At 37.1% G+C, this 12819-nt stretch overlaps 1 protein-coding gene across 1 annotated transcript; it reads left to right on the top strand.

Annotated features, from left to right (window-relative positions):
- The first annotated feature begins 3610 nt into the window (after positions 1-3610).
- LOC149150467 (disease resistance protein RPS5-like) lies at positions 3611-5614 on the top strand. The gene has a single exon (XM_089442803.1). The coding sequence runs from the start codon at positions 3611-3613 to the stop codon at positions 5612-5614; it is 2004 nt and encodes a 667-aa protein (XP_089298929.1).
- Positions 5615-12819: the final 7205 nt, after the last annotated feature.

Genomic DNA, 12819 nt, shown 5'->3' on the forward strand with positions numbered 1-12819 from the left:
TTTTTGTTTAAAATGTGTCTTAAGAGGGGGTTAAAAAAAAAGAGTTTGGGAGGTGTTTTATCAATATCTAGTGAGATTAGATATACTCTTTAATATCCCATGAACGTAGCTACCATGAAATGAGTTTATTAAGTGGAGACCATGTGTTCATGGATAAAATGGTTCAATTCATTTTTTGTAATTTCAAATCAGAAAGTTATGCAAAGGTGACTCCTAATGCCCTTATGGATAGAGGATATGCATTGTCCATGTTGAGATATATTCTTCAACTACTTGGACATCCATATTTTGTTTTTCATTCTCATTCCTCTTAAATGACACCCTTATGGAATCTTTATGCATGAATTCTAAATCAAAGGTGTCAAAATACATTCAACTTATTTATCTAGTTGAAGATTCATTAATCACTTAATGAACCACTATTTCAACCACATTTCATTGCTTTTTGCTTCTATTTTGGAGCTCTTATCCCATTTTTTAACTAATGTTTCCCTTAGTTGCTCTCTTCCATTAAATAATTGGAAAATATCACTATGACTCATTTTATCCACCCTCGAACACTACTTGTAGATTATGTGTCTAGATTATTCAAGAATATGAATGTTAGTTGGCTCAGTTTCTTGTCACACTATTCCAATTTTTTAGTTTTTCTCCAACTACTTAGTGATTATAGTGAATACGATGCATTAAGGACATAATTAATGACCCTGGATCTACTAGAAATGGTGATGCAAGCATTTCTCTGTGCCTGCTCCTTCTTTCTTTCACCTCCACATCAATATTTTTATATACAATTATTCCTACTCATTCTTATGTACAAAATCTATATCCTAGGGCTTGAGATATGAATAAGTTCTTAATTACATGATGAAGGTCATGGACCTTGATTGGATTTGTGTGGAAATTATAAGCCTTGGACTCTAGAGCTAATTACCCCTCATAGATTAAGTTGAATATTTGATTGCCTTTAATTAATATAGGCAACTTTGGGCCACAATTCTTTCTTTTAATGTCATCATTGCCCCATGTACTATGGTCTAAGGGGTAATCTCTAATATTAGTGGTTGAACCAACTTATGCTTTGAAAGTATGCCGAACAATTGACACCCCATATACCCTCCTATCACAATTTTGTTCCAATAAATACCAAGTGCCAATTTGGTATCTTCCTTGGTGCTTTTATCAACTTCTAGTGAGATCTTGACAATAAAAAATTAGTATCCTCCTTGGTTTTTTATTCTTAGTATTTTCTTCCTTCTTGCTATTAATTTGCAAAAGCAAGGAAACTTCCATGAGATAATATTTACCTTAAATGCATAATAGACATGCAAATTCATTATTGATACCTAAATTTTGCAATTAAAATCAAGCTATATCAATTAAATTTATCTTGAATTTTACAATTAAAATCACTCTATATCAATTAAATTTATCTTGAGTGACAATGCAAAATTAATTTTATCTTATCAACACACTTTCAATTGTTATAAGTAAAATGCCTTCAAAAAATATCTTCATTTCTTGAATCTTGAAAGTTAAAAATCAAACAAGTTTTATCACTTCATCTCAATATTTAGCACATGGATTCTTTACGCTTCAGTAGATAATTAAAAAAAGGTATTTAGTAACATTATTAAAAAATAATAATAACAACATTCTAGTAAAAATAATATTAAAAAAACGACTTAATAATAAAATATGCGAACATAGATGTAAACATATAACATTGACGTAATCCATTAAAATAGTTGCTACAATAATGTAATGACCTTGGATTAGGGTTATTGATACATTCATGTGGTAGATCCAAGGAGATCACACAATGCTAGAAAAGTTTTCAGCATCATTATCTTGAACTTTAATGGTACAATCAACTTTGTTAAAGTTTGTCGATCAAATTGGATGGTGAATATAGAATTTGGTCTCATGCAAGTTGTATCCAACACACAATGCTAGAAAAGTTTTCAGCATCATTATCTTGAACTTTAATGGTACAATCAACTTTATTAAAGTTTGTCGATCAAATTGGATGGTGAATATAGAATTTGGTCTCATGCAAGTTGTATCCAATGAAAGCAAAGATGCTAACCATGTGGAAAATGTTCATGTGGGTCTTTTACTTTTTGACATTTAGAGACTAAACAATTTTTTTGGTATCATAATGTAACTTCTTGAACTTTAATGGTACAATCAACTTTATTATAGTTTGAAAGTGAGATTGGATGGTGAATATAGAATTTGGTCTCATGCAAACTATATCCAATGAAAGTAAAGATGCCAACAATGTGGAAAGAGTTTATGGTGGTCTTTTACTTTTTGACATTGAGAGACTAAACAATTTTTTTGGTTTCATAATGTAATATCTTGAATTTTAATGGTACAATCAACTTTATTAAAGTTTGTAGTCAGATTGGATGGTGAATATAGAATTTGGTCTCATGCAAATTGTATCCAATGAAAGTAAGGTGAATATAGAATTTGGTCTCATGGAAGTTGTATCCAATGAAAGTAAAGATGCCAACAATGTGGAAAGAGTTCATGGTGGTCTTTTACTTTTTGACATTTAGACACTAAACAATTTTTTTGGTATCACAATGTAACATCTTGAACTTTAATTTTTTTTTGGTATCATAATGTAACATCTTGAACTTTAATGGTAAAACAACTTTATTAAAGTTTGTCAGTCAAATTGGATGGTGAATAAATCACCGAGACTTGGTGGTACAATCTAACATGTTGAACTTTAATGGTATAATCAACTTTATTAAAGTTTGTTAGTCAGATTGAATGTTGAATAAATCGCGGAGACTTGGTGGTACAATCTGACATCTTGAATTTTAATGGCAGAATCAACTTTATTAAAGTTTGTCAGTCAGATTGGATGGTGAATAAATCGCCGAGACTTGGTAGTACAATCTAACATCTTGAACTTTAATAGCACAATCAACTTTATGGAAATTCCTATTTCCACCACTATAAGAAAGTTAATGCACCCTGACATGCAAGGGGAATAGTGCACCCACTATTCCCCTGACATGCAAGGGGAATAGCAACAATGCACCCACTATTCCCCTTGCATGTCAGGGGAATAGTGGGTGCACTATTCCCCTTGCATGTCAGGGTGCATTAACTTTCCTATAGTAGTGGAAATAGGAATTTCCCAACTTTATCAAAGCTTGTGAGTCAGATTGGATGTTGAATAAATCGCCGAGACTTGTACAATCTAACATCTTGAACTTTAATAGTACAATAACTTTATTTAAAGTTTGTCAGTCAGATTGGATGGTGAATAAATCGCCGAGACTTGGTGGTACGGAAAAACAAAGCTAATGAAGCTGACCATTGATCTACGGACGCGTGGCTAGGCAAAAAGCTGTTCGTGATGGAATAAACTTTTCGCTACAATAATTGAAACTTAGCTGAGCCTATATCTATTTCACAGCCCCTCTCCTTCAATTACCCTTGTCTTTCAGTTTCAGTCAGCATACTGCATAGTCATCTCTCCCCGTTATTGTTTGCTGCCTACTGTTACATAAATACTCTAACCTTCTGGTTTTTTTATATTCATACTCTCTTCTATTCTGCTCTAATTTCATTGAGGATCTCACTGATGGCGCAAGCACTCGTGGATGTTGCAACCGGAACCGCAAGCACCATTACCAGCGCTATTCTTGTTCCACTCATCCAGCGACTCATCCAACAGATAGACGATGTAATTAACTTGGAAGACAACCGAGAGCTTCTTGAAGAGCAGTTGAATCATATGAAGGACCTCTTGCTTGAGATCAATTCTCAGTTTCAAGTTCAGCAGAGGGAGACACCGGCTTGTCTAGAGAATTGCTTGCTAATGATGGAAGGCAAAGTCGGAGAGGCCAGAGAGTTGATCCGTCGCTCACAACGCCCGAGGCTACAGCTGTGTATTGACTACCTCCTTTGCAAGCCAAATGTCTTTAAGCAAATCCAAGAGTGGAACAAAGCTATTCCTGGGCTCCGTGATCAGCTTAGAGACGACTTCTCCTTGTTTTGCAGTGCTCGACAGACTGCGTTGACGGCACCACAACGGCCAGACGTACTACTTCAGGATGAACCTGACACCGGATTCGTCGGGGTGGACATAGAAACTGCCGAGAAAAATATACGGACATGGGTTTTAGAAGCTGAACATGTTCGCATAATCGGAATTTACGGTATGGGTGGTGTTGGGAAAACAACACTGCTAAAAAAAGTGTACAACATCTTCAAGGTTAGTAAGGATTTTGAGGATGTAATATGGGTTACAGTTGCTCAGTTTTCGATTCTGCAGATGCAAAATGATATTGCCTCTACTATAAATTTAGATGTAGCAAACTGTTCGGCTGATATGCGGAAGATGAAGTTGTCCGCGTATCTGAAGACCAGGAAATTCCTTTTGGTTTTAGACGACATGTGGAGCGCAGTCGATCTGAAAGAATTGGGCGCGGAATTTGGCGAAAACAAAGGCAGCAAAGTTGTATTCACAACTCGAAATAGAGATCTGATTGGAGAAATGAAGGCAAAAGTGTACATGCAAATACAACCCCTGCGACCAGAGGAGGCTTGGGAGTTGTTTTGTAAAGTAGCTTTCGAAGATGGCTCTGTTCCTGAGCATTTAGAGCATACGGCGCGACAAGTGGCGGAGGAGTGCAAAGGGTTACCGTTGGCGATAAAGGTAATTGCCGCAGCAATGATTGGCAACACAGCTGTAGAGGACTGGGAGCTTGCTTTGGAGCAGATGCAGAAAGTGGATTCGAATTTTCCACTCACTCACCCTAGAATTGATCGAGATTTATATCAGCGATTGAGATGGAGTTACGATAGTTTGCCCCATCCTCATTTGAAAAGCTGCTTTCTTTCCTGTGCAATGTTCCGGGAAGATCACCGCATTCCGGTGGACTACTTGGTGAGGATGTGGATCGCAGAAGGCCTGGTGAAGACCAAAGAAGATGCGGAGTATGACTATGTATTGAAGACGGGGCACAGCTATCTAAAGTTACTTGAAAATCGTTGCTTATTGCAGGTGGGACATGATCGTATGACTGTCCATGACGTTGTCCGCGATATGGCAATCTATATTGGAGAGAGTGAGGAGAATTGTGTATTGAGGGCAGGTCAAAGTCTTCAACATTTCCCCGACATCAAGGACCCTCATAATTGCAAAAGAATATCAGTTACCGGAAATAATTTGACGTCTTTGTCGGCAACGGAGTTAAAATGCCCGAAATTGGTTTCTTTATTCTTAGACCAAAACCACGAATTGAAAATTCCGGAAGCATTTTTCCTCAACTTCCCCTCTTTGAGGGTGTTGGACCTTTATGGCATAGCAGTGCAATCATGGCCAACATCACTGTGGCAATTGACACAACTTGAGTTTCTCAGGTTGGATCTGAAGGGGACTGACGAGATATGCAAAGATATTGGGAATCTTTCACATCTTCAGTTTTTGGATCTTTCCAACAGTGGAAAGTTAAAATCGCTGCCTTCTCAACTGGGAGAACTTAAAAATCTGAAGCATCTCGAGATGTGGTATTGTGATCCAAGCTTTGTCACTGACCTTCGCAGAAAGCTTCCAAACTGCAAGATTGTATTAGGACCCTGAGATTATTTTAACAAACATTTTTCAAATATCTTTTCCATAAAATGTTTTTCTTTTAAATGTGTAAATTATATATATGATATATGTGATTTTAAATTTTGATATTTCTTTATTGATAATTTTGAAAATAAAGAGTAAATAGATATTTTTCAATAAATTTTTTACCACGCGATTTAAAAATAAAAGTAAATAAACCACGAATTGAGCAACATATGTATTTAATCTCTATTCTTTGATTAATGCAATACAAATAGGAAGGGTTTTTAAGCAATTGCTTTCCCATAGACAAATCTTTGTGTATGTGTGATACATCTTCGTGCATGTTTATGATTTTTGTTCTCGATCGTGAATTAACTTCTGCATATGAGTATAGTAGATTTGAGTCTTGTGTTTTAGTAAATTACATGTGCAGTTTCAGATCTACACAAAATTTCTACATGTTATAAGGCAGGATTCATAGTAGAGAAGAGATTTCAAAGTTGTTATTGCAGGAGGATAGGATAAATTTTTCAAAGCTAGCAGGATGGATTTCTATGGACTAAGACTCAAGTATTCCCTTGAGGGAAGCTCGAATTATGTTGCTTGGAAGGACCACACGGAGACAATGTTGGAAGATAATGGGTTGAAGGAATTTGTTGATACTAATATCCAGAAACTCATAGCAGTTGATACTCATAATCTAGTAGAATGGAAGAAGTGTGTAGCCAAGGTGAGGACAATCATATTGGAGGGAGAACAAAACCATATTGTCTCAAATCTCCATGGGAAAGAGACTCTATATGCAATGTGGAAAACATTGACATATTTTTTCCAGAATAGTAGTGACCATAGGAAGCTGGCACTCAAGGACAAGCTTTGAATTATCAAGAAGCAAAAGAACAAAACCATCCCGCGGTACCTGAGCAGGTTCAAACAATGTCGTGATGAACTTGGTAGTGTTGGGGTTGCTGTTGTATAAGATGATCTCGTAAGCCTAGACCTCCTAGGCCTTCCCAATAGTTGGCACAACTACCAAGATTCGATGAATGGGAGGGAGAAACTACCAAATTGGTAATGCTTATGGTATGATTTGGTACAGGAGTAAATAAGGCAGAAAGCTAGAGACGGAACTTCGTCCAAGTGTGAGGACAGAGAAAATTGTGCCTTGGATGGAAAGGAAAAGAAGGGGAAAGGGATGAAATCCCAATCCAAAGGAGATTCGATTCAAGGGGGAAAGAAGAAAGACTTGTCCAAAATCAAGTGCCTTCATTTCCATGAACTTGGGAACTATGCCACAAAGTGTCCACATAAGGAGGCAAGAAAGAATACCTTAGGAGGAGCTGTAGGTGAAGCTTTGGATTCACAGTTTGAGCTTGAATTCACTCTCATCGCATAGTGATGGGGAGTGTGTGGTACCTATATAGTGGGGCATTGGTCCACATGATGAGGAACAAAGAATTCCTCACTCACTCGGAGGAGAAATATCTCGAGATGCACATCGAGATGGGAGATGATGGAAGGCACATGACTGGGATTGGTACAGTAACCTTTCAGAGGGAGTCAGGCTCCCCTCGCAAGATCAAGGATGTGATGTTTGTCCCGGGTCTAAAGAAGAATATAATCTTCATTGCAATATTGGAAGACCGTGGTTAGGATGTGATATTTAACAAAGGGAAAGAATTTCTGAGACACATAGCCACGGGAAAAGTGAAGCTGGTTAGGGTTTGTGTGAAGAACTTGCATAAGCTAGATGTGGAAGACTGTGTTGCATTGAGCACAAAGGTAGATAAGGTGCAGAGTCAAGATTTCAGTTAACTATGGCATAGGAGACATGGCCATTTTCAACATGGCACTTTGAAGATTAAATAATAGATTACCACAGGTCTCCCCAAAGGAGTACTAGAGCAGCATGATACATGAAAAGGGTTTACCTTGGGGAAGTACACAAAAGACACCTTCCATGAGCAGGACAGGAAGGCGCATGCAATCCTTAAAAGGATACACTCTGATGTATGTGGATATTTCTCGACAACCTCCACTACCAATCACAAGTATTATGTTATCTTTGTGGATGATTTCTCACGAAAGTGTTGGATCTTCTTCATGCAGAAGAAAGATCATATATTCTCCAAGTTTGTTGAGTTCAAGGTGCTTTTTGAGAAAGAAATTGGCAAGAAGCTGAAGGCTCTCAGGAGCAATAATGGAGGTGAGTACATGTACAATGAGTTTAAAAATTTATGTTCAAAGGAAGGAATTCGACGGGAATTGGCAGCACCTCACAACCCAAAAAAAAATGGGGTGGTTGAGAGGAAGAACCATAGTATTGTGGGAGAAGAAAGGGTGATGTTGTGTGACCAAGGCCTACCACTACACTTGTGAGTTGAAGCGTGCAACACAATAGTCTATTTGTAGAACAAGAGTCGTCATAGAATTCTTGGCATGAGTACACCAGAGGAATATTTCTCAGGAAGGAAGCCAAATGTGTCACACATCAAGATTTTTGGATCTCCAGTATACTACCATGTCTATAAAGAATCAAGGAAGGATCTAGAGCTGACATCAGAGTTGGGGATATTTGTGGGGTACACAGAAAATCCTCACAACTACCGTGTGTAGTTTTCATCCCTCAGAATGATAGTTATGTGAATGGATGTGAAGTTTGATGAGGAGATGGAAGTGAGGTTTTCTCTTGAGAGGGAGATTTCGTTGCAACATTATTAGGATATTTTTTCTCAAAAGGAAGAACCTCAAGAAGTTGTGGAGTAGCCACAAGTTGACAATCAGAGAGTGGAGACATCCACTCAAGCATAAACATCCACAGAAATATGGAAATGAACCAAGGAATATGAGACATTATTGCATGATGCTAGAGAGAATGTGGGAGCACCCACTTCATAGTATAGGAAGCAGAGGTCACCTGATCGATACACTAGCTACATGGATCTGATGACTAAGCTTATAGTGACTGAGCCATCCTCTTTCGAGGAAGTAGTAGAGAAACTTGTATGCGTTGATGCTATGGTGGAAGAATATGATTCCATAGTCAATAAAACTATTTGGGAAGTGGCCCTAAGACAAATAGATAAATCAGTGGTGCATTCAAGATGGATCTTCAAGGTTAAGCATGCAGCAGATGGAAGCATAGAGAAGAATAAGGCTAGATTAGTGTCCAAAGTATTCTTTTATGTTGAGGGAATTTAATATGAGGAGACCTTTGCTCTTGTAGCAAGGTACTCATCCATTAGATCTACTCTTGCATTGGATGTGCAAATGGGGTGGAAGATCCACCAGATGGATGTGAAGACAACCTTCCTCAATGGAGTTATTTAGGAGGAGGTGTAAATTGAGAAACCTGGAGGTTTTGAGACCTTTGACTGAGAGTTGCATGTGTGCAAGATCAAGCAAGCATTGTATGGAATCAAGCAATCACCCCGTGCTTGGTACCGCAAGATCGACAACTATCTCACTGGGTTGGGCTTTACCAAAAGTGAAGTAGATGAAAACATTTATCATATTATGGTACAAGGTAAATTATTGATTATTGTCTTATATGTTTATGATTTAATTTTAACCGGTGATGAGAAGTTGATCAGATCTTGCAAGGAGGACCTTGCAAAAGAATTTGAAATGAAGGAAATGGGACTCATGCACTACTTTCTTTGTTTGGAAGTATGGTAAGAAGATGGGGAATTATTTGTCTCTCAAGGAAAGTGTTCCAATGAGATATTGAAGAAGTTCCACATGGAGAGTAGCAAACCCATGGAGACTCCTCTAACAAGAAATTGGAGGAAATAGGATGGCACTTCAGGTGAGGAAGTGGAAGCTACAATTTATCGACAGCTTGTGGGTTCACTAAGGTATCTTATGAACAGTAGACCAGATATGTTCTATGTAGTCAACCAGCTTATTCAAGCTATGGTTAGGCCAACCAAACTATTTTGGAAGGCAACTAAGCATGTTCTTTGGTACCTCACAGGCACCACCTAGTTTGGGCTATGGTAGAGATGAACAGGGGGAGTGAAGCTTCAAGGTTTCACAGATACAAATTGGGCGGGGAGTCCATTAGACTAAAAGAGTACCACAAGAGGAATTTTCATTGTTGGTTCCACAAAAATTTCCTAGTACACCAGGAAGTAAAGATCAGTGGCACTCATCTCAACACAAGTAGAATACATGGCTTCCAGTCAAGCAACATGTGAGGTGATCTGGATGAGAAAGATTATTGTAGGAATATTTGGTGAGATGATGGATCTTACTGTGATTTACTCTGATAGTCAGAGTTGTATTAAACTCTCTAAAAAAACATCTATTTCATGATTGATCCAAGTATATAGATATTTGGTATCACCATTTACGGGATTGTGAGCAAAGGCGAATTATGTTGTTGGAATACATTCGTGCAGAGGAACAAGATGCAACCATGTTGACAAAGGCTTTGTCAAGAGGCAAATTCCAGTTCCATAGAGGCAGGATCCAGATAATCCCTTTCTCGCTGAGAGGGAGTGCTGAAAATGCACGAAGAAAATCTCAGTTTGACTTTTCCTTGGTCAAACTAGAGAGAATTCAAATTTCTAGTTCAGTTAAAGTGAGTTATTATCAATAAAACTAGTTCTAATTGTTAGAGGAACTAGTGGAAGGTAAAGTTGTGCAGTATGACTTCAGTCACACTCAGTGATCATTTAGTTAAATAATCAATCAACCCAAAATAATTGAGGCATGAAAAAAAATCGAGTTACCTAGTTGAGATAGAGGTTCAATGGAAGTTAACTATCAGTTGTAGACTATCCCAAGTTGTACAGGTGGTGTATGCAGTCATAGGATGAGCCTAGAAGGATTACATAATTCCAATTGAGGAATTTCCTAATTAATAGGGGACTAATTCCTAAAGGAACAACGTAAGGAAATAGGAGCTTGGAGTGCTTGAAAATTAGCAAAGTTTTGGCCAGAGTTAGTGAATCAGGAAAGGGGTAGAATATACACTTACAGGTTATGCTCAGGCTTGAGCAGTACATATTTCATCTCTATTCTTTGATTAATGAAATAAAGATAGGAAGGGGTTTTGAGCAGTTTATTTACCCTTGATAAACCATTGTGTATGTATGATAAATCTTTGTGCATGTTTATAATTTGTGTTCTTGATCATGAATTAACTTCCACAAATGATTATAATAGGTTTGAGTCTTGTGTTTTAGTAAATTATATGAGCAGTTTTAGATCTACACATAATTTCTACACAGTGAAATCTAACTTTACCAATAGCTATGTGACTTTCACCACATATAAAAATTAGTCCTTCCAACTTTAATTTGAGGACATTTCGATGAATATCCATCTTTATAACTCATGATTAGATTATCTTTATTAAATTCATATAGGATTTGGGGACCTTTTCTTTGGCCAAAATATCGCATCTAGATAAAGAGGGTACTTGTCTCATTCTCCGGCCACATACGTGACAAGACATCAATCACACAAGCCATCATTTTCACAAAGTTTTTTATTTTCCCCATTTATCAATTTAGTGATATTTAAAGTGGTGATATTGTGAAGCATGTTCATTGGAAAGGATGAGCCTTAGTTTTTTTATGTTAGGTATCCATATGTAGCACTGTTTTCCTTTATGTGACTGTCAAAAAATGGGATGGAAAATTATTAGCACTCTAGAGGCTAGTTGCTACTTCATATTATTCATCTCCATATTGATAAGCCATCTCCACACACATTATAATTAGGTATTTCATATATTTGTAAGGGAGAGATTAAATATGGTATTAGTGACAAGATCTATGAATCCTACCTTTGGTCCATATGTAAAAAAACCTAGAGAAAAACTTTTTCTAAAGCTCCATCACTACTTTATTTCCTCAAGCACAATTTAGAGTCTACTTGCATCGACATAAATAAAAAGAAAAATATTGAAAACATCATTAAAAATTGGCCCAATGGAAACATTAAAAATATCTACTTTTACTATAATCAATCCCGCTAACATATTGGGGTTGATCCCTTTTTATATCGTTAGCAAGGTAGTTGTGATATCATTACAAATTTATCTAATTATCATATTAACATTCACATATAAAGTATGAATTTATCACAACAAATAAGCTTTATACCGTAACATCCTCTCTCAAGGGCTATATACAATTAAAAACATTAATAAAAACATTCTCTACATGTTTCCCTTTGACTATCACTACTTGCAACTAGGGTACATCATGCTTCCTTCTAACCCTTGTAAATTTCCAACTCTGAAGTTGAATTTCCAAGTACCTAGATTCCACCTCCCATAAATATAGAATTATGAGTCTCTCAAAGTATTAGAAAATCATCCAACTACTCTAATAAGTTATACCCTTTTTGTTTTGCCAAAAATCAGGGTAGGTCCATCCGAAGGTACCACATCACTCGTCCAACTAATCTTAGCCTTACCCCGAGAGGTTCGAGGAGAATTAAACCTATGACCTCCCAATGGAAAAGTGATTTAGGAATGAGACCTCGACCAATTGATTTAACCCCAAGGGTTGCTCCAACAAGTTATATCATAACCCTTATAATGGTATAATTCCGAATATTCACAAACTCCGAAGCTATCTAGAAGGTTATCTATATTAAGATTTACCTATAGTATATCCCTTATCATGTTTAAAGTTTAGAACCCTCAAAACATGAAAAATTTATTTGTTTCATTTCATATTAAAAAAAAGGGAAATTGACCAAATCCTGAGCCTTGAATATTCTCATGCTACCAAGATGTGTGTCTGAATAGGTGGTTGATGATCACCACTAGTGTATAATGATGAGGCGTCACTACCAATAATTCTCTTGATTAACAGATTAACATTTCCATTTACTCTTTCCATCTTCTCCAAGAGTTTAGTCATGTTGATGACAAGGTCCTATTGAGTTCTTGCTCTATTATGAGAACCATACACATGAGGGTTTTAACATGATAATACAAGTTAACCATATGCATGTAAGAAAATTCTTGGGTCTTGGTAGAATTTCCAACATCGGGAATCCAATCTCTGGTCTCCCTCTCCACGTGAGAGCTAGGAACAAGTTTACAAGCATGCCTAACCTGATCTTCAATTTTTGAAATATTCTTTTGGACGATTTCAGTAGCTATGCTTCTATACTACTCCATAGTGTCTCACGCATAGGCTTAGGCACGTGTACCATGCAGGGTGGGGGAATTGGAAACACGAGAATAAAAGAGGGAACTAGGC

The sequence above is a fragment of the Pinus tabuliformis genome, chromosome 9 (assembly GCF_031772625.1).
Source record: "Pinus tabuliformis cultivar Carrire ecotype Pingquan chromosome 9, CPIR1, whole genome shotgun sequence".
Taxonomy (NCBI): Eukaryota; Viridiplantae; Streptophyta; class Pinopsida; order Pinales; family Pinaceae; genus Pinus; species Pinus tabuliformis.

Bases quoted from the DNA above. Each gene is read 5' to 3' on its own strand.
- LOC149150467 (XM_089442803.1), top strand. From the start codon at position 3,611: ATGGCGCAAGCACTCGTGGATGTTGCAACCGGAACCGCAAGCACCATT.